The following is a 25,257-nucleotide window of genomic DNA, read 5'->3' as shown; positions in this document are numbered from 1 at the left end:
CTACACTAGACAGCTTGACATGAAAGAAGGGACTACACTATACTCAGTTATCCATGAATAAATAATACAGGTCACAGATTAGCCATGCTAGATAACCACACTCTAGCTGCATACAGAACCATGAAATATAAACACCATTTCAACACAAAGTCAACTTGTATCCAAAGTGCTGCTTCCAAATCAGCATATTGTTCTCCAAAGAGCCCAAAAGCAGGATTTACTCAGCAGCACAGCAAAGAGGCACTTCACTGCATCTTGTAGCACATACCTCCTACCTTCTGCTAGCCTGTAATTTAGGTATGGACATAAAATAAAAAAAGGACCAAAAAGGTCTATACTATAAACCAAAAAATTTTTCATCACAGACATTTCATACTTTGTTGTTATTAGGCCCTGAACATCTTGCCATGGGAAATGGTCAAGTCACCATCCCTGAAGGTATTTAAAAGACATGTAGATGTGGGACTTCAGGACATGGTTTAGTGGTGGACTTGGCAGTGTTGGTTTAACAGTTGGACTCTGATCTTAGAAGGCTTTTCCAACCTAAATGATTTTACGATTTGAGATAAAGCATGCCTTTGTCAAAGTTTCAACACATTCATACATAATTTTTCAACTGAAATGCAAATTCCCAGTAGATGCCTCTTTATGTTTCACTCATTTGTCTCAAAAATTTAAAAAAAAAACTTGGGAGCTTTTGAGTTGACATTCAGGCTGTTGCTGAAACTTTTTTAAGGGGAGGGAGGGAAGAGAGGAGGAAGAGAAAAAAAAAGATACAAAGATGCCTTCTGAAAACTCATTTGTTACACAGGCGAAAAAAAATCACAGACTTCTAAATCCTAATATGAATTTCACAAAGGCAAATCTTAAAATGAGGGAAAATACCCCTCATATTTTGAATGTTTTCAAAATTCTTATTTCACCTTTCCAAAAATTCTCTTTAGGATTAAAATATAAAATTCAGTAAGAAACCCAGCTACTCTGATTTTGTAAGAATAAAGAAACTACATTTTAGCATTAATCTAATCAATACAAAACAGCACATCTCAACCAGGCAAATCAGGTCCCTAATAACATATTTCAATACAATGAAAAGTATAATAAACTAGAGACCTTCACATGACAAAAAACTATGCTGTAACACTAAATCTTCAGCAATAATTGAAGTTTCTAAAACCCAAACATGAGTAGCTAAGATCCAAGAGAATTTCTGTACCCAAGTGAATTAACATTACTTCACTCTCACAAAGGACATTTTAATTTTCACCAATGAAAGTGTAAATAAAACTAGAAGTATTTACTGTTGCAGCAGACTGCAGTACATGACAATTATTTCAGTGTACGTTATGTGAGTTTTCTTTCAGCAAATAAGGAATTAGTTACAGATCAAATACATATTTTATCTTACTAAATATAATTATCTGAACTACAGAAGAAGGTGCTGTGTCTCTATAGCTGCTTCAATTTGTTTAGTTGTGGCACACTGTTTAGAGGACAAGATCAGCTGTGTGCATTACTGTATTTTAATAGATTCCCAACTTGTACTGAACGAGAACTCAAAAAAACTCCAAAACAAAAACACACAAAAAACCAAACAACAAACCAACCATAAAACCCACTACATTTATAAAAAACTTAAATGGAGTGACAGCTACAGAGAACCTAGAGACCTCTCAGTTTTCTATGGGACTGAGTTAAAAGATGTCTGGAAGAGCTGTAATGAAAAAAGTGACCTGTACTCCTCTCTTAGCTGTCATTTGTAAATCAGCTAACAATATCTATCACTTCCTTCTTTTGGGAGAGGTGACCTCAGAAGCTTCAGTAGTTCTACAGAATCATCTCCCTTTTGCTATGGCTTTGACTGGTCCTACTGCAATACTATTTTTAACCTAACACAGCAAAGTATTTTGTTTCAGTAAGTATTTTTTATTCACAGAATAACGAGGTTTGAAGAGACCTCCAAGATCTTCGAGTCCAACCCATGTCCTAACACCTCAACTAGACTATGGCACCAAGTGCCATGACCAGTCTTTTTTTAAACACATCCAGAGATGGTGACTCTACCACCTCCCTGGGTAGACCATTCCAATACTTTATTATTCTTTCAGTGAAAAACTTTTTCCTAATATCCAACCTATATCTTCCTTGACGCAGCTTGAGACAGTGTCCTCTTTTTCTGTCAGTTGCTGCCTGGTGGAAGAGACCAACACCTGCCTGTCTACAACCTCCTTTCAGGAAGTTGTAGAGAGCGATAAGGTCACCTCTAAGTCTCCTTTTCTCCAGGCGAAACAATCCCAGTTCCTTCAGTCATTCCTCATAGGGCTTGTGTTCCAAGCCCCTCACCAACCTTGTTGCCCTCCTCTGGACACACTCAAGCATCTCAACGTCCTTCCTAAACTGAGGGGCCCAGAACTGGACACAGTACTCAAGATGTGGCTTTACCAGTGCTGAGTACAGGGGAAGAACGACCTCCCTGCTCCTGCTGGCCACACAATTCCTAATACAGGCCAGGATGCCATTGGCCTTCTTGGCCACCAAGGCACACTGCTGGCTCATATTCAGTCGGCTATCGACCAGCACCCCCAGGTCCCTTTCCGCCCAGACACTGTCCAGCCACACTGTCCCCCAGCTTGTAACGTTGTTGGGGATTTTTGTGGCCAATATTCCTATAGCAACAGGCAATTGCTCTATTCTAAATAGAGGAACACGATTCCCTTTCCCAATCATGTTTCTGAAAGGTTTCCAAAGAAATTATAGATGCTCCTTTTGTTCTAGTGCTCCTGTTCCTCCAAGGACACTGGATCTGTCATGCGCATATTTTAACACATACCCCTTAAAACCTATCTCGACCTTGAAATACAGAAATAGTTATATATACACAGAAGATACAAATGGAAGAACCATTGGTGGAAAAAAAGAGCAACCAGCTCACATACATAAACTACCCTTTAATTAGGCCAAATGAAAAAAAAAAAAAAAGTTAATTTTGCTCAAGCATTAAGAATGGGATTGAGGCGTGCTGTGTTTGTTTTGGGGCAGCTGGACATTCCCATGACTGCATGACTGCACCCATACTGCAGCAACAACACAAAACTTTTGTCTGTGGTTGGTTGTTACAACCATTCCACTATCCTGAAAGCAGGATTCACATAAATATATAACAATCTCCTAGAAACACTAAAGTAATCAATCCATCACTCTCTAAATCTGCCTGAAAATCTCTCTCCTATGAGTAAAGGTTCTGTACTCTACACTTAAAAATTATTCATGGCAGCTCCTTACATGCAAGGCTTCTTTAATATAATTTACGTAGTGTTAAGCCATATTCACCAGTGTTTAATATTAAAAGTGAAATTACCAAAAAAAACCCTCAAAACTAAGTTATCAATGCAGTTCTCAGTGACTTTTCTGAGAAATAAGCTATTTTTAGGGAAACATGTTCTTAGGCTAATTAAGACTATTTATTTATTTTAAACTCAACACTAATTATTTTATCCTGTTGCAATAAAAAGGAAGGACATTATCAGCTTTAAATTTACTGGCTTTCCTTTGCCTTTCCCTTATACTTCACGTAGTTTAACAATTATACTTTACAGACCCTATATTGCTTCTCTGCTTGCTGTCATGACAAAATATCACACAAATGTCATGGGAAATAAATTTTATCAGAAGTAAAAATTCTATAAAAAGCATTTCCAGATGCATAAAGTACCTAAGTTTTTCTAACTTATCATTAGAAATAGAGACAACAAAAAAAATCTTTGAAAATTAATCTATAGTTTTATTTTCAATTTTAAATAATGGAGACTAACTCATGGAGACAAAGCTGTTTACATAGTGTTAGAAAAAAAGAGTACAATCAGACACAAAACAAAAATACAAACCCTAATGAATCATGTCTAACAAAGCACAGAAATGGTGCATGCTGAGGTTTTTGCACATAAAATCCCTACCCTAGAGACATTATTATCCCTTTTGTCTGACATCATAACTGCAAAATCTCAAGGGAGTCACAAATATATGTAGCACTGTAATCACTTAGTTACTTTTTGCATACAAATAAATATTAGATTACCTGCAGTGTTTGCCACTGTTGCACTTAGCAACGTTGGATGATTTACAATTTTGATGCACACCAATGCAAAGCTGGATTTTTAGGCCCAATGTTTGATATACTAGGAATACTTGCACCATATATTCTTTCTAGGCAGACAGATTGTTCCTTGTCTTGAAATCTTTACAGCCTAATGCCTGCAAAATTCAGAAGATTTAGCACACATTCATGGGGGGGGGGGGGGAAGGGCTGAATGATCACCCAGTCTATCCCACCTTCCTCAAGGCAAGACCTCCTAGGTAATCCTGACAGATATCCGTCTTGTCATGCTTAACTTACTTTCATGCAGCTATTCAGGTATGTAGAAAGAGAAATGTGCATACACACAAGCCTTCAGATTCAACAGATGGAAGAACACAACATTGAATATCTACTGACTTTATTAGGATGCCATGGCAAGGTACATCTGAAAAAAAATGTGATTACAGGAATATGGCCCAAAATACACAATCTGAGAGAGAAATAAAATATGTTATTGTGGCAAGTATATATACAGATATTCAAACACGCATTAAAAAACAAATGTTAACTAGGAAAATTACTCTTTAACCAATTCTTTATCAACCATCAAATCTATTTTAGATGCAGTGTAATCAAAGAACACAACTTAGCAGCTTTCCCCCCGCTATTCTGCGCTCACAAACACAGTTTTAAGAGACTTCCACCCAAATCAATGAACTGCTTCATTAGCTTACTTTTCATTAAAAAAAAAAAGTAGGTTGCTTAATAAAACTCATAATAAAGGTATATAATACTTCACCATACATTACATCAAACTAAACTGACAGGATTTTCTGTAGTGTGCATGCTTATTATATTGATTACCTCTTTCAAATTAAACAAAAAATCCAGCACACTGGTAGAAGTATACCTTCCTCAATGACTGTTATTAACAGTTTCATGTCACCTAATTAAGCTATAAATTCAGTAGAACTTCAGAATTACATAATAATGTTATTTCCTCATTTTGACAAACTTTTCATTATTCAAGGCCCATTTTTGTCAAATGTCTCTCCCTAAAGTTTAAGACATTTTTAACACAACAGTAGTCTGGAAAGTCTTATTAAAATGGGCCACTAAGCATACTAAAGCACCTGAGAACCCCATAAGCACCATAAAATTGTGTCTGACAAAATACATAGGAGTAAATAAGTCTTCCACATTAGTTACACGTAAGTACAAGAGTATAAATATTAGAAGTCTAACCAGGGCCTCTAAGTCAACTACCAACGCTATCAGAAGCTCCAGGTCCCCTTCTTCCTCCAAGCCCTACGCTGCCTTCCTTGAGATGCTACAAATATTAGAGCCCCTCTTCAAAGTCTGCATTCAAAGGGCAATCCGAAATCTCCTACAGGTTTCCTTCCGCTCAACATCCAATCACCTTCCCCACCCCTTCCTAAATCCCGAGCCTGTTCCAGCACGCTCCCCTACCCCCAAGCTACATAACAGTCCACCGTCCCCCACAACGCCTCTGCCCCAAACCCACAGCAACGCTCACCCAGCAGCGTCCTTGTTCCCATCCCACCCGCGCCCTAGCGCCACTTAGGTTCCCCTTCCCCATCAACAACCTCCATAAGCCCCCGAATAAGCGGTATCCCGTCAGCCACCCCCTACTTAGCGCGCCCGGCCGCACCTCACGGTCCTTGAGGCCCAGGAGCAGCACCTCTTCCATGAGGGTGAGGCGTGTTTCCTTGGAGTCGCCCTTCTCATCGTCGCCGGGCTCGTCCCGGCGGCCTTCATCCTCAGAGCCGCCTCCCGCCTCCCGCTCCTTGTCGGCGGCGGCGCTGCGGGAGGCCTCTGTCCGGCGCTGCACCAGCCCGGAGCTACGCTGGGTCAAGGAAGTCATAGCTGGAGGCAGTGGAAGGTCAAAAGCCCGCCACGGAGAGAGGAGCTTGGCGACAGATCGGGAGGGGGAAAGAAGAGACGGCAGCCGCTACTGCCTCCGCCTTATCCGCACCGGGGCAGCGGCCGGCCGGGGGAAATCATGGGGAGCGGGATTCGGCCGAGGCAGGAGAGGCGGAGGCAGTGGCGGTGGGAACCGGCGTTCCCCGCCTGCTGCGGCCGAGCTGGCGGAGTTGACTTCTCCTCCAATATGGCGGCGCAGGCTGATGTCAGCGGAGGATGTGGAGTAGCGGCAGGCGGGGGGGTACGACCGGAAAGTGCCGCGGATGGGAGGAGCCCCTAACGGGGCTGGAGCTGTGGACGGAGTGCCTTAGGGATGCGGCCCCCTCCGCCTCAGGGAATGCGGGTGGTGCCGGCTGTTATTGACTGTTACTAACCGTTACCCGGGGCTGTGGAGGACGGTTAATCAAACGCTCAGGGCGGAGGGGAAGGGGGGCTAGACAGCCGGTGCCCGCCACGGCATAACCCGGGAGCTGGGTAGTACACTCTCATAAATTAATTTTTTTTTTTTTGTGCTTTATTTACAACCTTAAGTCTGCTGGATTTCACTTTTAGCCCCAAGACCAAGTCTGATTGCTAGTGCAGCCCCCAGGAATAAATGCATCTACATATATATAAACTCAGCAACTGAACTCAGGTGAGCACACAGAGCTCTCAACAGTCGACTTTAAACCGAATAAATGGAGTCCCTCGTCTCTGCTGTCAGTGAGGCATCTTTTCAAACCTCGAGCCCTTTTGAGCGTGGCATGCCAAAAACTCAAAACTACTTATCAAGGCTAAATCCTATATATGTTTCTAGGTAGCATATTTTATTAAAGATTAAAAGTGCTTAAGATGCAAGGATTGCCTATACTTTTTAGTCCACAATTAGGATATTGCATTTGGCCATATTGAGATAGCATGTAGATTTTAAAAAATAATATGTATAACATGTATCTAAGATATAAATAAAATATTTATATAAATATATATATATTTAGGTGCACCTTGTCTACCAAGAGCTCCAAGTCACTTTGTAAGTCACTCCATTATTTCTCACACCCTCAGTTCTTGCATAATCTGCTAATGTGACATGGTGATAATTCAGTATAGCTTCTTCAAGACCACTGATAAAAGAGAATAGCAGACAGACAAAACTGATTCCAAGAGGATCTGAACCACTCACATAAATGTTTGCTGATTGTTCCTCTTCTGTGTTTGAAGGCCTGTCAATTATTCACAGTTCACTTAGTGTGTGGCATTCTGATTTTTTTATCTTTCTAGTTTTTTTAATTAAAATGTTGTAATTTGACACTGGCCAAACGCCAGGCACCCATGAAAGTCGCTCACTCACCCTCCCCTGCCACAGCTGGGCAGAGGAGAGAAAAAAAAATTAAACTAAGGGTTCATGAGTTGAGATAAGGACCAGGAGAAAAACACTCCAAGGGCAAAACAGGCTCAACTTAGAAGTACAAAGTGAATTTATTACTAACAAAATCAGAGGAGGATAATGAGAAGTAAAATAAGCCCTTAAAACACCTTTTCTTCCCCCAACCCCTCCCTCCTTCCCACTGACAGCAAAGGGAGACAGGGCATGGGGGCTTTGGTCAGTTTGTCACCCAAGTTCCTCTTCTGCTGCTCAGGGAGAAGAGTCCTTCCCCTGCTGCGCAGTGGGGTCCCTCCCACAGGAGACAGTTCTTTGTGAACTTCTCCAGCGGGGCTCCAATCTCACGAGCAGCAGTCCTCCCTAAACTGCTGCAACATGAGTCCCTCCCACGGGCAAACAGTCTTCCCAAAACTGCTGCGGCCTGGGTCACTCTTCCACGGGGTGCAGTCCTCCCAGGACAGGTTACTCCAGCTTTGAAGTAGGTGCCCCCTCTCTCCACCGGGTCTCCCACTGGATCACAGCCTCCTCCAGGCATCCACCCACTCCGGCATGAGCACCTCCTCCACGGGCTGCGGGTGGATCTCTGCATCCCCCGTGGACCCCATGGGTTGCAGAAGGACAACCTGCTTCACACCATGGTCTTCACCATGGCCTACAGGGGAATCTCGGCTCTGGCACCTGGAGCACCTCCTCCCCCTTCTTCTCCACTGACCTTGGTGTATCCATGTCATTTCCCTCACATGTTCTCACCCCCTCCTCTTCTCTGGCTAGAAAAAAAACCTGCCCCCCACTTTGCTTTGATTTCTTCCTAAGTATGTTATCACAGAGGCATTACCAACCTCTCTAATTGGCTCAGCTTTGGCCAGCAGCATGTCCTTCTTCAGAGCCATCAGGGATTGGCTCTGCCAGACATGGTGGAAGCTTCAAGCAGCTTCTCACAGAAGCCACCTCTGTTGCCCCCCTGCTACCAAAAAACCATGCCACGCCAAACCAACACAAATGTTTTACTGTACCAGGTCAAATGCCAAAACAAAGCTTAAGGATATAACATCACTGTTATTTTTATCAAATAAGCATTTGCTCAAAGAAGAGATACTGTTGGGAAAATCTTTAATTGTAACAAATAGTTTTTAGTTTTGCTGATGCTGACATCTCAAGAGTCAAAAATAATTTTGTTCAGAGTTACAGGGAATAAGAAGGAGGTTGTAAAATAAGGCCCTGCCTAATTGTTGCAAAATGTGGAATATATAAAAGCATTTTTTAAGAAAGGATGTTCTTTGATCTTTGTAACTTTCAAGCCTAATCAACAAGAAGGAAGATTTAATCCGTGAAACAGCAGCTAACAAGCTCTAAGTGATGTCCAGGTGTTAGAAAAACAAATTAAAGTTTAGGGCTTGACATGCTTCAACGATCTCAGACTGAGGGGGGAGGTTAACATAGCTTGGGAAGAAGGATGTACCACTGATAATGGACACAAGAAATGCAGAATTTTTGGGCCAGAAGGACATTTGGCAGAACTCCCAAGATAAGGGAGAAACTCAGCAACTGCTGAAATAAGCTCCAACTGGGTAAAATGTAATTCCAGCAGGGGGAGATCTGTGACCAACGACCCACAGGCCACTAACCCTAGAAACCCACTGTCCCAAAAGAAGAGAGAAACTGAGCATGCGGGCAAAGTAGCATGAGAAGAGAAAGAACCATTAACCAATAGAAGATAGAATGCTAATTAATAAAAGAACTATGTAACTTGTAGCCAAAGAACACTAATTCCTTTGTTTGCTAAAATATATAAATGTCGCTGTTGTGCGCAGAGATGGCAAGAATGACATGCACTCGGGTCAGAGAAGATGGTCGAAGCCAACCTTTTAATGCCAAAACCCCATCTTTTTATAGCATGGATCGCAAAACAGAAATTACATGATTGGCCCATCGGTCAACCACCTACCAAGGTGATAGGCTAAGAGGTATAACCACCCATTTCAAAATATTATTCCCAGTATGTTGGGTGGAGTCACGGGAGACAAGCACTCAAGGCATGATGTTCAGCAAGTCTCGATTTATTTTTCAAAACTACACTTACTTATAGTACCTTTAATTAGCTCATACATATTGCAAAAGTTGAGCTCCTCATTGGTGGGAGCTATTCCGTGGGATCTGCAAACACGGTGGTCTTATCTTTCTCTTCCATATGGTTTCTGTCTTCTTTCTTATCTGAATGCACATTCTGTTATCTATGCAACTTCTTGCTCAAGGACTCAGTGTCTGCATCTTTTCTAAGCCTCCTGTGTTATCATGACCTTTGCTTTTTAGCCATTCTTCAGAAAGACTCTCAACACTTCCCCTGTTTTCTTTTTGCATGATCATAGTCATATTGACTGACTTCGAAATTAAATTTTTTACACATGACATTATACAGCTAAGCATAAGTAAACCAAGCAAAACAATTATTAGCAACAGCATTAAGGATTTAATCACACTTTTCATCCATCCTTCTAAGCCTATCCACTCTGTAAGTCCTTCTAATCCGAAAAATCCGGAGTCTTTTTTTATTTTTTGGGAGTGTTCAATCAAATTCTTAATTTCGGCGTGGATGGACTTAGAATGATCCTCAAGATCCATACAGCACATTCCTTCAAAGTCTTCACAGCCATGGCCGTGGGCTAAGAGTAGAAAATCTATAGCTGCTCTATTCTGAAGCAGGGCGTGTTGGACTGAACTCAGATCTTCTGCAAGTTCAGACAACACTCGGCTGGTACCGTTTGCCTGTTTAACTACCCAACATGCCAGTTTTTCTAAGTGACGATGGGCTTGTGCCGCAGCTGCACCAGGAACAAAAAGGGAGGTAAAAAGCACTTCTGATTTGCTCCATAGCGTGAGGTCATCCTGACATTCAGGTGTTATGGTTTCTGTTAAAGACCTCCGCCATCGTGTTCGATGTGTAGCATTAGGATGGTGCTGTGGAAGTGCAAGACTCAGTTGGCCAAAGGTACAGGGCCCACCTACAGGCCTGGATGGAATACCTGACCAGGCACGATTCCCACAAATTAGGAAAAACCCTCTGGGTAACTTTCGAGGGAAAAACGTTCCAGGGGCTGCAAGAGATCGATTTCTCACGGTAATGTTGCACCATTCTAAATCTCACTGTGAAGCATTGCCAATAGGATAAATCAAGGTGGGGTTGGATTCATTCAGTCGACAGCCATTAAGGCTGCCCTCTTGGCATAAATTACGTGAACTATTAATATAAATACAGGCTGTAGCATTAAGAGAATCAACTAGTTCTATCTCTTGTGGCTCAGGGCCCACCGGGAGTTTATCATCCCAGCTATCATACTTCAGTAGGCCAGCGGTAATATTCATTGTGGATTTTAATGGTCTAATAATTTTGAACTGGTTCTGGGTCTCGATTACGAAGTTACGCCATGTATTATCTGTTAGTGGTACTCCAACTAAGCATGTCAAAAATGGGGTACTGGGTGTGGCTAAGGAGGCACAGAATGTTGTGGTGTTCAATTCACGTGCCAAGGAGACCCAGATATTATCTCTAGGGTCAAACACTTTAGGAGGATAGGAAAGGGGGTGACCCATTACTGAGCCTGCGATTAGCAGCACGATGCTTAAACCGCCGGCAAACATGATCCCACTTTCTTGGGTCAACTTGCCACTGAATGGGGACCCCGATATTTGGTTGGCATGAGGATTGCAAAACTACAGAGTAGCTATCGGCTAAGATCTTTTTTGCTAAATGCTGTACTGACCACGCTAATTCTCTTAGCCGCAGATCTTCAAGATTTTCAACTAATTGCAAACTGTCAATGATATTTTTGCCTGTGAGTTGTACTAATGCTCCTTGAGCCGTCTCACGGTGCCAGTGAAAACTGCAAGACTGACACCAAAACCCTTCTGATAGATGTTGCTGGTGGACCCACCACTGTAAATTACAGCCTCCGCAAAGCAATCTTACCCACGCCTTATGATTATTACAATTACATGCAAAGCAACTAGACTGGCAAAAGCGCAAAAAGTGTCTCTGCAAATGTGGGAGGAGATAACCCTCTATCTCCTGTTCAGAGTCCACAAGGAAGGTAATGCAAAACCGCTGCTCAACTTCCTGCAGGATCTGTGATATCTTCCTCTGTACCCTTCTTTTCTTCCTCTGTTGTGGGTTGCTCATCAGTGACAACAGGCTTAGTCCATTTGGCCGGAACCCATAGGGGACCTGTCGGAGTGGACACACATAAGTAACCTCTTCCCCAGTACAAGGTTTTTACAGGATCTTGCCAAGGTCCCGTCTTGGGGTCTTTGTAGCGCACCCAAGGCATGGGCGTTGGGGGTTGAGGATAGGTTCCAAGGTGATGGACTCTGCCTGATGCAGCAGGAGACAACGCTTCCGTGGGCGGGAGGTGAGATCAATAGTGAGTAAGGTCAGAGATCCAGTAGAGCCAGGACTTGGCTGACACCTAGGTGCATCACAAACAGGCGGAATGCTTGAAGCCAGATGTGGTAATGGTACTAGTTGTGCTAACTTTTGTCCTGCCGGGATCTTAACGGGAGGATAATCGGTATGTGCTAAAATAAAAATTTCTCCAGCGGAGTCAGCATCAACAAGACCAGTCTCTACTAGGAGTCCCATTGTAATTGCAGATGAACGACTTACAATAAGTCCTCCCATAGCTTGGCCATTAATGTACACAGGTCCGATGACACCAGTGGGAATGCGATGGATTTCTGATGTTAGCAACTCGGTATCTACTGAGGCTGCCAGGTCCAGGCCGAGACTTCCGCTTGTCGCTGGGCGGGGACAGGTAGAGGTGCTGGAGCGGTTACTTGTGTCGTCGCGCGGCCGCTGTTCGCGCTGGGTCGGGGGTTTCCCTGTTTCTTGTTGCTATTACGGCATGCGTTCGAGTTGTGCGTATTGGATTGACACTTGTTGCACCAAATTCCTGCGGCTGTACATTCGCGACGAATATGACCGAGTGTCCCACAGCGATAACACTTCATGCGGCCACCTGGAGCTGGGCGGGGACGTGCTGCTGCCGCTTGGAGAGGAGCAAGGGCTGCCATAACCTGATTTTGAGAGCTAATAGCCTGTTCTTTAAGCCCTTCACCTAATTTTGCTAAAGCCTGTGCTAAGAACAGCTGAGAGCCAGTGGGCATGGTAGCAGCCTTTTCTAAGAGCTGCTGGACAGTCCAATCCCCTGGGGTGGAAGTAATAAGGGCACGGGTGGCTTGATTGCCATTTTGTAAAAGGCATTGCTTAAGTAACGGGTCATGCATATGCTCTTGAACTCCAGCTTTTGAGATGGCTTCCATAACTTTGTCAACAAAAGAGCCTAAAGATTCCTCTCTGCCTTGCTTAATGCTCATATACATAGGGATCCCACCCGGGGCTCGGACTTTATCCATAGCTTTCTTAGCAACTGCTATAGCTTCCCGCAATTTAGCAGGGCCTAGTGCAGCCTGAGCCTCAACCCTCATATGTTGACCTTGTCCTAGAAGTTCATCTACAGTGATATCTGCTAACGGATCTCCCTGGGGTCTAGCGAGATCTGCACTAACAGCTGCCTCCTCCCTCCAGCGAGCCTCAAAAAGCAGTCGCTGATGCGAGGTATACATGAGCTTAGTAATGCCTTTAATGTCAGCAGGAAGAAGGGTAAAAGCATTAAAAATATAATCAAGCATCTGTTTAACTGGTTCACTGGTGACACCGTAATTCCCCACCGTTGCTCGTAGCTGAGCTAACAGCTTCCAGTCGAGGTTAGTCACCTGCGCGATATTGCCGCCCCCTTGCGGATTAGGGACAAATAAGACAGGGAACGCTATGCTGTCCTGAGCAGCCGCTAGCATGTCAGAATCACCCTTTTGTAAGCCCTCACGAGCAACCGCAGCCCAAAGTTCTCGATGGCCCCTAGCCATGGCCTCCGCGAGGTCAGACTCTGCCCCAGGGACAGGCTCAGGGCTAACAAAGGGGTTTCGCGAGCGAGAACAGTCCGGCGGAGACGGGTGAGGCAAGGGCGGAGGAGCAGGCTGCGGCAAGGAAGGCGTGGGAGGAGCAGGAGGGGGGGGGGGGGGGAGACGCGGAAGGCAACTCAGAGGCAAGGGCCTCAGGGGGTACGTGAACCGTAGCAAAGGTGGGGGGATTAGGCGGACCAGAGAAGGGAGAGGGACCATGTTCCCCGTAGAGACGATTACGGTCCTGTGCAACTTTAATCTTTTCTGCGGCTTTCTTTTCTGCCTGTACCATTAAAAGTTCATTATAAACAACTCTCCATAGTTTAGCTATCTTTTTAGCTGGCTTATCGTCATCTAAGACAAGATCCCAAAGTTTGTCACTATACGCGCGCCACTGACTTAATTCATGAATGGAGTGGGGGTCAGCGAAAAAACCGTAAGAGCGCGCATGCGTTAAAAGAGCGGGGAGGTCTTTATCAAGATCAATCCCTTTAAAATTACGCTTAAGCAAAAAAGCCTTGAAAAGTTCTTGTGCTGCTTGCCTTTCTATACTTACGTCGGTACCGTTGCTAGCCCCTCCAGGCTTCGGCAGCACGTATCGGCGAGCCCGCCTGTGCGGTCGCTCGGGCGCGGAGGAAATCGCTGCAGTATACGAGACCTCTTTCGCCGTCCGTCTAGCTGCGGGACCCGACCCCAACGCAACTCCCCCATCTCATAAGGCAAGGGCAACTTCTCCTGTTCGGGCGTCAGATGTCGGGTGGAGTCGCGGGAGACAAGCACTCAAGGCATGATGTTCAGCAAGTCTCGATTTATTTTTCAAAACTACACTTACTTATAGTACCTTTAATTAGCTCATACATATTGCAAAAGTTGAGCTCCTCATTGGTGGGAGCTATTCCGTGGGATCTGCAAACACGGTGGTCTTATCTTTCTCTTCCATATGGTTTCTGTCTTCTTTCTTATCTGAATGCACATTCTGTTATCTATGCAACTTCTTGCTCAAGGACTCAGTGTCTGCATCTTTTCTAAGCCTCCTGTGTTATCATGACCTTTGCTTTTTAGCCATTCTTCAGAAAGACTCTCAACACCAGTAAACTAAAACAATTCCACTATGTTCTCACAACAGCCTTGCACCTGCAAATGTTTACCAAATAGCAAACTGTCAGACAGATAGCTTGCATGAGAATGGAGACTTTCACATGAGACAGTAAAACGTGAAGAATTTTTCTCTGCTAGCCTTCTCAGCATCTACAATTCCCCCTTTTTGTTTTAAAGACCAAAAAGGTCGCATTTGTAATCCCCTGTGGGATCCCTTGCAGCAAGGAGAACAAACACAGCATAAGGGGTCTGTTTGGTAGTGGCCAGTTACCAAACAGAATTTAAATCAGATACTGATTTAAGGCGGGCAAAGAGATTCTCCGGCAGTGCCATGGGAAATACATTTAGTGAACCCAGCTATACGTCTAGTCATTAATTCTGAATAGCCTTAAGGGCTCTAACATTCTTCATAACATTCTGACTCCATAACATAAAATTCAGTCTCTGCTTGTAGAAGAACCAGGCTGATGGTTCACATCTTGGTCATCATCAGAGGGATCATTCGATGGATGATATGCATTCTGGTCATCATTTGAAGGTTGCCTTGGAGGTTGCCTGTTCTGCTGCTGGTGCTGCAGGCCAGAGCAAATGCATCTTGCAGGTAGCCATCATACCCAGTATCTGTGGGAATACAAGCATACCCACACCCCCAAGCAATAGCTCATACAGTCCTTCCCACTTCTCAGTGAGTAGGTCCTGTACCCAGATCTTCGCTCGAGGCAGGTGCATCTTGCCTGCAGACTGCAATGAGAGAAAATAATTCAAGATAACAGGATTATTTGAATTTGGTAGCACTGTAAAATGATTATTTGCCCGTGTCTCCTGAGAGACATAGGCAAAGCCAGTATCAGTTTTCACAGAAGCATGCATGCCCAAGATCGCAAAAGCGAGTTTCCAATGGGCAATGACATCACGACCTTTCTCTCCAGTATGAGCAGATGCCCACGTAACTGAGGAGAAAGTGTGAATAAACTTTTTTGCAATGCCTTAGCTTATGCAATTTTATCAGGCTGAGGAGCTACCCATGCAGGGTTAGCCAGCATGTCAGCCCTAGCATTACCTTCTGTTATGAAACCTGGCAAATTAGTGTGGCTTCGAATGTGCAAAATGTAATATGGATGCACTCGAGCCTGAATTGCACTCCACAAGGTTTGCAATAGTGAAAACAGAGCCACATTATTCACTTCCTTCAAAAGCGAACAATCTAAGCGCTGAGTTATATCTGCTACATAGGCAGAATCAGTGACCAAATTCAAAGGAACCTGAGAAACCTGCTGAAAAGCCATGGCAACAGCCCTTAGTTCAACCAGCTGGGCTGAGCCTGACTCATGGCTTTCCAGCACCTGCCACTCAGATTCTTCCCCTTTTTTTTTTTCAATGTTCTAAGTTGACTGTTGCTACGGCGTGCACATCCACGCCGGCAGATCCCTGGGTGCCGGCTCTAAGCTGGCTGAATAGGCCTGTCTCAGAGGAGCTATGCCCTGAGGAAATATTTGATTCCCCTTTGCGTTCCTGATCAATTTCCCTGAACGTATCAGAGGTCGACCATTGGCATGATAGATAGATTGGCAGTAGTCTGAAGAATGGCCTGGCCTACCACATCTTTTGCATTGAACAACTTTCCTGTTCTTGTTTCTCTTCCTTCGTTTAAGCTGTTTCTGTGTGCTCTCAACCTTAGGTCTCTTTTGTCCCCCAGAATTTAATTGAAGAGGTCTTAGAACTGCTGCTAAAGCATATTTTTGCTCTCCAGATCCCACCTTAGCACAGACATCAACCATCTGTGTAAGTCTGGTTTCCCCTGGCAAGGCATCAATAATCCTTCTGCACTCATCATTAGCATTATCTCTTGCTAGCTGTCTGCATAACAGCTGTCTCATGGCTTCGTCTTCAACCTGTTTTTCCAAGGCAGCAGAAAGCTTTTCCACAAGATAAAAAATTCTCTTTCTGCCCCTGAGATATTTTTACATATCTCATCTTAGGAGCAGATGCATCTAAGCTCTTTATGAGAGCTGCCATGCCAACCTTTTGAATCTGTTCCAGAATATGAGCATGCCAGGTAGCCTGAACATCAGGGTCCCAATAATTATTGAGTCCCGTAAAACCATCCACAGGAACTAGACGCCTGGGATCAGTTTGAGGCAATTGCATATTCCCAGCTACAGCCTTCTCAGCCAACCTTCTCCAATTGGCTTCAAAAACTGAATATTGTACAGGTTGAAATAACGTCTGACCTAAATGCTTAATATCATATGGAGTGAGCAGATCAGTATTCAACACTCTAATAATCTGCATGACCTCAGGAGAGCCTAATCCATACTGGGCAACCTTAGTGTGCAAATCCTGAATCACTTTCCAAGCAAAACATTCATGTTTGTCAGGCTGACCAGAGTTAGGCAGAGCTTTCTACACTGGAAAAGCCTGGACAATTCCATCTGTATCATCACTACTTTGCTGCATTGTTACATCGCTTTGTTCCCCCTTTTTTGTATTCTGAGGCAAAGTAGCAGGTTGGTCAGGCACCATTTGCCAAGCTGGTAACCCAATTCTTTCTAGCAACTCCCAGTCCCTGGCCCGCAATGCACCCCTTTTAACCTGTTCCCAGAACTGTCTCGGATTTATAGGACGGACAGTCACTTCACCATCCGGGAGGGTCAAAGGATAATGGCGGGCTCGCCTCACTGCACACTGGTGTCTCTCGAGGGCCTTCACAGAGTCTAGCCGCGGGACAGGCGTCTCCATAACAACAGAGCTTATCTTGTCCGAGGGTGGGCTGGATAGTCTCCCAGGAGACGGGCATACCACATCTGAGCCAGCGGGCAGGGTATCGACGGAGGCTGGGACTCTGGCAGCAGCTGGAGTGGCAGGGGGTGTAGTTTCGGAGATTGGAATAGCGGCAGCCACCGTAGGAGCTACGGCTGAAGCAGCGGCGGCCGCTCCTGGTGCCTGGAACGTGGCGGGTCGAATTAGTGCCAGTTTCCGCTCGAGCACGGGCTCGAGCACGGGCGCTGGCTCCTGGGCCGGCAGCTTGCGCTCTGGCAGCGTGCCCAGCTCTGGCGCAGGCGCGGTCTGTGGGGCCACCAGCCCCACGCCCAGGCTCACGGCCGGGACAGCCGGAGCTGCCTGCAAGGGCGCGCTCGGCTCTGGCAGCGGCCGCGCGGCCGGAACGACCGGTGGCGCGCCCGCCGGCCCTGCAGTTAACTGCGCGACCGGAACGGCTGGTGCTGCCGTAGCTCCGTGGACCCCGCCACCGGCTCTAGCAGGGACCCAGATGCTGCAAGCTGTTGCGACACTGCCTGCTGTACATCGAGTTGCTGCAATATCTTATGCAAAACTGCCAAGATCTGTTCCCCGAGAGTCCAAGAACAGCGAGCATGGCCGCTGCTGCATCCTCCCTTGAGCCGAAAAATCCCCATCGCTTATATTAGCTCCTGCGGTCTGTATCGCAGACTCGAATGCAGAAAGCAGCGTGCTGTCTTTTGAGGATTTCTGTTCCATTTTGCCCAGTTCAAAGTGCCGCACGGCCCCGGGAGGGGAGGTCGGCCGCAGTCTGACTAACCTGGTCAGGTTGCGGTTGCAGTAAACGTCGTGGGGTCACCACATGTCGCTGTTGCACGCAGGGACGGTGAAGAATGACATGCACTCAGGTCAGAGAAGATGGTCGAAGGCAACCTTTTAATGCCAAAACCCCATCTTTTTATAGCATGGATCGCAAAAGAGAAATTACATGATTGGCCCATCGGTCAACCACCTACCAAGGTGATAGGCTAAGAGGTATAACCACCCATTTCAAAATATTATTCCCAGTAAACTAAAACAATTCCACTACGTTCTCACAACAGCCTTGCACCTGCAAATGTTTACCAAATAGCAAACCGTCAGACAGATAGCTTGCGTGAGAACAGAGACTTTCACGAGACAGTAAAACATGGAGAATTTTTCTCTGCTAGCCTTCTCAGCATCTACATATAAATAGCTAAAAGTTTTGATAATTGGTGTGCATGTGAGGATCAATTCCCTCACACACCTGGTGCCAAAATAAAGTAATGCCTGCTTTCTGCTGTTAGAGAGTTTTATTTTCCTGACATTTTCAGTGACAACTTCTGGTGACCCAGATGGGACCCTGCATCTGATGCTTGACGGATTCACAGGATTGAGAGGACTCCAGCATGCACATACGGTTTTTTGGGGAGATCCTCTGGTCCCCTGATCCAGTGAGTTCAGGGCACGGCCCCCAGGATTTATTAAGGCATTACTGGAGGGGGGGAGGTATAACAAGGCTGGAAAGTCTCCCTGGATTAAAGTCAAGGGAACTTGAAAACTAGGTTTTGGTCTAGTTTGTGTATTACACTGGGGAACCCTGAAGTGCCAGCCCTTTGGAAGGTTTAAAAGTGTGAGCAGGTGTTGCACACCACTCAGGGTAAAAAAGTGGGAGTAGATGTTGCATACCCCTCTCAAAGGGAAATTTAATTGTGTTTTATTATATTCTGTGATAGGTTCTTCTCAATAACCAAGAGGGAAGAAATCACCCCTAGAATGTATTTTGAAACATTGGAGGGAGATGGGAGGTGGAATGAGAGGCTATCTCTCCAGAAAACAGTTAATTGAATATTATAATAATTGGTGACATTTGTACTCTTTGGATGATGGTGAAAAATGGCCAAAGAATGGAACTTTAAGTTATAATACAATGTTATAATTTATGTTGTTTTGTCATCAGTAAGGGAAATAGAATGAGATGTCATACGTAGATTTGTTTCTCACACTGTGAATTCATCCAGAAAGGAAAAGAAAAAAAAGTGTAACGTTACCAAGTGATCCTATGATTTTAGCTTTAGAAAAAGATCAAGGAAAAAGCCTAAGCAGTGCTGCTCAGTTTGTAGTATTGGGAAGAGTTGTATAAAGTATGCTTCCACAGAGGAAGAGGAGGTTGATTTGCTGGTAGCCCATCAGTATGTCGCATCTCTTCCCTGATGACCTGAGGCTTCATGGGCCCACCAAGCCAGAAATAACTCTCCCTTATGTTGCCAGTCCAGATCTACCTGTGGCACTTTGATTTCGGCAGCCCAATCCACCTGTTTCTTGTTATGCTGCTCCTCATTAGCCCAACTCTTAAGCACATGCACATCCACATGACAGATGTTCACTGTCAACTTCTCAACATGGGAAGCGATGTCTTGCCACTCTTCAGCAGCCAAATGGGTTTTCCCCTCCACTGCCAATTGGCCTTTTTCCACCTTTCCAGCTACCCCCACAGAGCACTTGCTACCATCCAGGAGTCAGTGTAGAGGTAGTGTTGGCCACTTCTCTTGCTTGGTGTCCCGGTTTGAGACAAATTCGGAGGAATGTCCAAAATGAACATCTGTAGATACAAAAATGCTGCTAGCAAGGATTTTCTTGCTATTTTCTAAGACCGTGAGAGACTTTTCTCTCTCACAGAAGAGGTAGCAGGGTATGTAAACAACCAAGCCACCTGCAACCTTGGAAAGTCTTGTTTATGGTATAGTAGAAAAATATTTTGACAATGGATGTTTTAGGATTTTAGCCAATCACCCCCAAGGGGTGGCTGATCCTTGGTCCAATTAGACTATGAAGAAAAAAGTCTATAAAAGAGTTTGTAAAGTACTTTAAAAAATCGATCTTGCTGCACAATTCCTGCCTGCTGGATCTTCTCCCCTCCTCCTCCCTATGGCTGCAGGACACAGTGATAGACCCTAGGGCCCAGGCCTGCAGTAGTATTTGGTGCTGCCCAACGTGATCTGCACTCTCTGATGTGTCTTGCTGCTGCGAGCCAAGCTGAATTTCTCTAGAGGTATGCTGTTCCCCTTCCCCCCCCCGGGAGGTCCGACGAGACTGAGAAATGGCGAACAGCGGCCCACAAACCGACGCTGTGGTAATGGTCTGGAAAGGTGTGTTTAGCATATTGCACACATCCATTCCTGAAAACTCAGTTCAGGAATTATTAGATTGGGCTACCTTAAAAGGGATTTCCATGGACAGAGATACTTCCCTGGACTTTGCCTTATGGCAGGAACTTGGCCGTGCTGTCCGGCACAAACTCCCATTTGGGGACCCAGCAGTGTTAGAATTATGCCAGACCTGGCGTTCGTTATTTATTCTGATGACAGACCTCGACTGTGGCAGCAGCGCTGGCTCGGCTATTTCGGTGATGAGTGATGGAGGAATGTCCGAGGGGACAAGTGATGGTGGATCTGGAAAAACCCCCCCGACTCCACAGGCAGAGCCTGCGCCGGCTCACCCTGCACAGTCGCAGGACTCCGCAGCCCCCAGGGACCCCGCGCCGGCAGAGGCGGGGGTGTCAGGGCAGCGGGAGGGCGCACAGTATGCCTTGCCATTCAGCTCGGCGGCGGACACAGCTTATCCAGGCCCGCGAATTAGCGGTTTAGCGAATTGAACCCCCAGAGCAGCTCCTAGCCCGTTTGCATAGGCACCAGTGGAGCAAAAGCGGCCCGGATGTCCCTTCTTAGCCGGTGTAGCGCCAGGCGTGACTGCACTGAGACTGCCTGGGTGTGGTCCGCTGCCCTCCTTGGCGCTGGACTCTTCTGCACCGCTGCAGAACCGAGCCATCGACCTTTTAATACAGCATCTGCCTTTGCTGACAGAGTTACCGAACATATCCCGGCAGCTGGGAGAATTGCTCAGCCTGCAAAAGCAGCTGCCACAGACACCAGAGGCACCCTGCAGCAGGGGGTGCACCAGGCCCGCGCCGCCAGCACCGCCCGCACCACCCGCGGGAGACTCAGTCCCGAACCAGGACACGGCACAGCCAGCGGCGAACCCGGAAGCAGTGCTGCTGCGGGAAAACCTGGACGTGGCCGCGGCTGCAGAGCAGCGGCTGGGGGCAGCGGTGCCAGGCACTGCAGCGGAGCAAGCAACGACTGTGGCGCTGGGTGCGGCTGCAGCACGGGGGCCAGCGACAGCGCCGAACACTGCTGTGGAACAAAAGATTAGCGCAGCGCCAGGCGCGGCTGTAGCCCCAGAGACGGTTGCAGCAACTCCAGTACCAGTTCGATCGGGACCGGCCGAGACAGCATACCGTAAAGAAACTGCTGTCCAAACTGCAGCGCAGCCAACTGCAGTCTGTACTGTCTGTTCTGGCTCTAGTGATCTTAGCCAAAGTGCCCCTCTCCGTCCACCTCTGTTCACTCCCAGCATCTCAGAGTTGCCTTTGCCTGACGATTCCTCGTCAGGAAGTGAGGCAGATGAGGTTCTGGCCCCACGTCATAAGGTGGCTGTAGACGGGCGGTGAAGGAAAAGGCTGCGCCGGTCCCGCCCCTGGACCTTTCAGGACTGCACGGTAACAAAGTGTCTGACCCACTACAGTCACTTCTTAGTTAAAATGCGAGCATTGGAGGAGGGTGACTGGAGGTTATTGGAAACACTTGGAATGCCAAATAGATTTGAGGATTCTGGGGGTAACCGGGAAGCTGCTACACTGCATCCTAAGGCTGTGCCAGAAGTTCAGGATGGTAGTGACTCCCCAAAAGGGGAAATCCAAGCTTTTCCAGTGTATAAGGCTCTCCCAAATTCAGGGGACCATGACAAACATGAGGTGATTTCCTGGAAGGTTGCCCAGGACCTGCAATCCAAGGTGGCACAACATGGGCTAGGTTCTGCTGAGGTTATGCAGATAATAAGGGTAACAAATACAGATTTGCTTTCTCCATTTGATATTAGACACTTAGGTCAAATTCTATTTCAACCTGTACAATTTACAGTTTTTGAGAAAACCTGGAGAGAGCTGGCCGACAAGGCTGCATTAGGGAATATGCAGCTCCCTGCTGCCGATCCTAGACAGACAGCAGGAATGGATGCTTTGATGGGGACCGATCCCTTCTCTGATCTCAGCCTACAGGGTACTTTGTCCTATAGCATCCTGCAGCAAGCTCAACAGGTCGGCATGGCTGCCCTGTTGAAAACCATAGAGTTGTCTGCGCCCAGAAAGCGATATACTGAAATAGTTCAAGGCAAATCAGAGTCATTCCTCTCTTTTGTGGAAAAAGTCACTGCTTCTCTCGAGAAGTAGGTTGAAGATGACAGGTTAAGGCAGTTGTTGTTAAGGCAGTTTGTGAGAGATAACGCAAACGAGGAGTGCAGAAAAATCATAGATGCCTTACCAGGGGATCCTGAGCTCACAGACATGGTCGAAGCCTGTGCTAAGGTGGATTCCGGGAACCAGAAAAGGTCTGCTTTGGCTGCGTTCCTGCAGCCTGTTCACGCATCTTCTGATTGTGAACCAAAGCAACCAAAACAGGCGAAAAAACGGAAGCAGCCTAAGCCGAGGCAAAAAGGGAACACACCGATCCCCCAGTGCAAGAGGTGTGGCAGGCCAGGGCATTGCTCAGACTATTGTAGATCCCAGAGTCATGCCAATGGTCGGCCTTTGTTGGGAAACTTCCACCGGGGTGCAAGGAGGGGGAATTGCTCTCTGATGCAATCGCTCCCCCAGAGGGTGGCACAGGTACAGGCACAGGCCTACTCAGCCACCCTAGAGATGGCACCCAGGGATCAGACGGGTTTGAAGTCCATGCCTCAGCTGCAGTCGTCTTAGACTCTAGCGGTATTTATAAGGTTCCCTTGGATGCATATGGACCCTTAGCCCAGGGATCCAGTGCAATGCTGGTGGGGAAACCTGCTGATGCCCATCAAGGAATCTTAGTGCACTCAGGAGTTATTGATGCTGACTTTAAAGGTCAGATTTGCACTACGGTCTCCACGCAAAAACCCCCTGTCACTATTCCTGAAAAGACCTGCCTTGCTAAATTAGTGCCTTTTATGTCTTGTGTCCCCAGGATAGAACAACAAATTCACGAAGATAGCGGCAGTGGATCTACGGGACTTCCGCAGGCCTTCTGGATAGCAGACATCTCTGACTGTCTTGGGGTGACTTTGTGATGTGTATCCCATGTCGCTGCCCTGTGCCCAGAAATTGACTTTGTGCCTTTCTATGACTCTGGACTGAGCCTGAGAGGGGGAAGGAAAAACTGAGCAAAACTTTTTCAAAGCAGTTTGCAGCTTGTTCAAGGTCACACAGAGATAGCAATTTTTTCTTTTTTCTTTTTCCCAAGCTGCAGCAGGGGAGGGAGGAAGCACCCGGCTTGCTGTTTTCCTGAGTCAGTTTTTGGCCAGTTGTTCAGCTTCTTTTTCTCCGAAGAGAGACTGAGAGTTGAATTTTTCCTTCCCTGGAATTTCAAATTTTCTCCCTTTTCTGCTGGACTGCTTCAATATTAGAACACATCGGGAGGACTTTCCACCGAGCACAGAGGGCCTGGCCCTGGGCCAAGCCCCAGCTCCGAGGAGACCAAAGGGAGGACTCTAACACTTTTCCAGGTTTTTTCTCCACAGCGAGAGCTTTTATTATTTAGCATTATTATCCTTTTCCCGTGTGTTTGTTAAATAAATAGTTTTTATAGCTTTCACTTTCCTTTGAGGAAAATTTATTTTCCCCGAACCTGGTGGGGGAGGGGTGGTAACCTGCCTTCTCTCAGAGGATATATTTCTAAATTTGGCCAAACCGGTACACTGACCAAAGGCCACAGATGACATGTACCCTGATCCTGCCGAACGCCCCTCCGCCCAGGACTCAGCTTCGAGGTTTGATTGATACGGGTGCTGGTGTAACTATCATCTCCTTCTCTGCATGGCCTCCCTCATGGCATTTAGCCCCTGTGGGATCGGCCATCGCAGGATTAGGAGGAACCACACAGAGCTATTTAAGCAAACGGCCTGTGGTGGTGAAGGACTCACACAGCTACAATTAGGCCTTATGTTGCTACCACTTCCTTTAACCTTTGGGGACGGGACGTGTTGGCAGCTTGGGGCATATGGATTGGGACAAATTTTTAGCAGGGGTCACTGTGCGTAAGGGTGCATAGGATCCTACACTGCCTTTGCGGTGGTTGATTAACACACCAATCCGAGTCAGACTCTGCTTAGTTAGTTGAATTAAGAGCTGTTATCATGGCTTTTCAATGATTCTCACAGGAACCTTTGAATCTGGTTACTGAGGCCGACTAGCAAAAGCTTTGTATACAATTAATCACCTTACAGTACCACAAAATTCAAATAATCCTGTTATTCTGAATCATTTTCTCTCATTGCAGTCTGCAGGCGAGACACAACTGCCCCGGGCAAAAGTCTGGGTACGGAATTTACTCTCTAACCAGTGGGAAGGCCCACATGAGCTTATCGTTTGGGGTCGTGGGTATGCTTGCGTTTCCACAGATACTGGGGTACGGTGGCTACCTGCAAAATGCGTTCGCCCTGACCTACGGCACCAGAGGCAGAACAGGCAACCTCCAAATGATGGCCAGAATGCCAACCATCCAAATGGCGACCAGAATGTAGAACATCAGCCTAATGACTCTTCTGATGATGACCAGGATGTCAACCATCAGGCAGATGGTCCTTCTACAAACAGAGACTGGGATGGTCCTTCCACAAGCAGAGACTGAACTTTAAATTTCTTGTTATGGAGTCAGATGGTTAAAGCCTTAAGGACATATTTAGAATTAATAACTGATGTAGATTTCTATTTAGGATTAATAGTAGAGTTGTTGTCTTATAAAACAAAAAGGGGGAATTGTAGGTACAAAAATGCTGCTAGCGAGGATTTTCTTGCTATTTTCTAAGTCCGTGAGAGACTTTTCTCTCTCACAGAAGAGGTAGCAGGGAATGTAAACAACCAAGCCACCTGCAACCTTGAAAAGTCTTGTTTATGGTATAGTAGAAAATATTTTGATAATGGATGTTTTAGGATTTTGGCCAATCACCCCCAAGGGGTGGCTGGTCCTTTGTCCAATTAGAC

General features: G+C 46.1%; 1 protein-coding gene across 1 annotated transcript in view; it reads right to left on the bottom strand.

Annotated features, from left to right (window-relative positions):
* LOC309584551 (Golgi phosphoprotein 3) overlaps window positions 1-6,194 on the bottom strand; it is a 131,832-nt gene extending 125,638 nt beyond the window's left edge. The window contains exon 1 of the mRNA XM_082300598.1: window positions 5,748-6,194. Coding sequence (XP_082156724.1) covers window positions 5,748-5,960 — 213 coding nt within the window. The 5' untranslated portion in view covers window positions 5,961-6,194. The remainder of the gene's footprint in view (window positions 1-5,747) is intronic.
* Window positions 6,195-25,257: the final 19,063 nt, after the last annotated feature.

This window comes from Coloeus monedula, assembly GCF_965178545.1.
Source record: "Coloeus monedula genome assembly, chromosome: W".
In the NCBI taxonomy this organism is placed as follows: Eukaryota; Metazoa; Chordata; class Aves; order Passeriformes; family Corvidae; genus Coloeus; species Coloeus monedula.
This window is presented reverse-complemented; position numbering and strand designations above follow the sequence as displayed.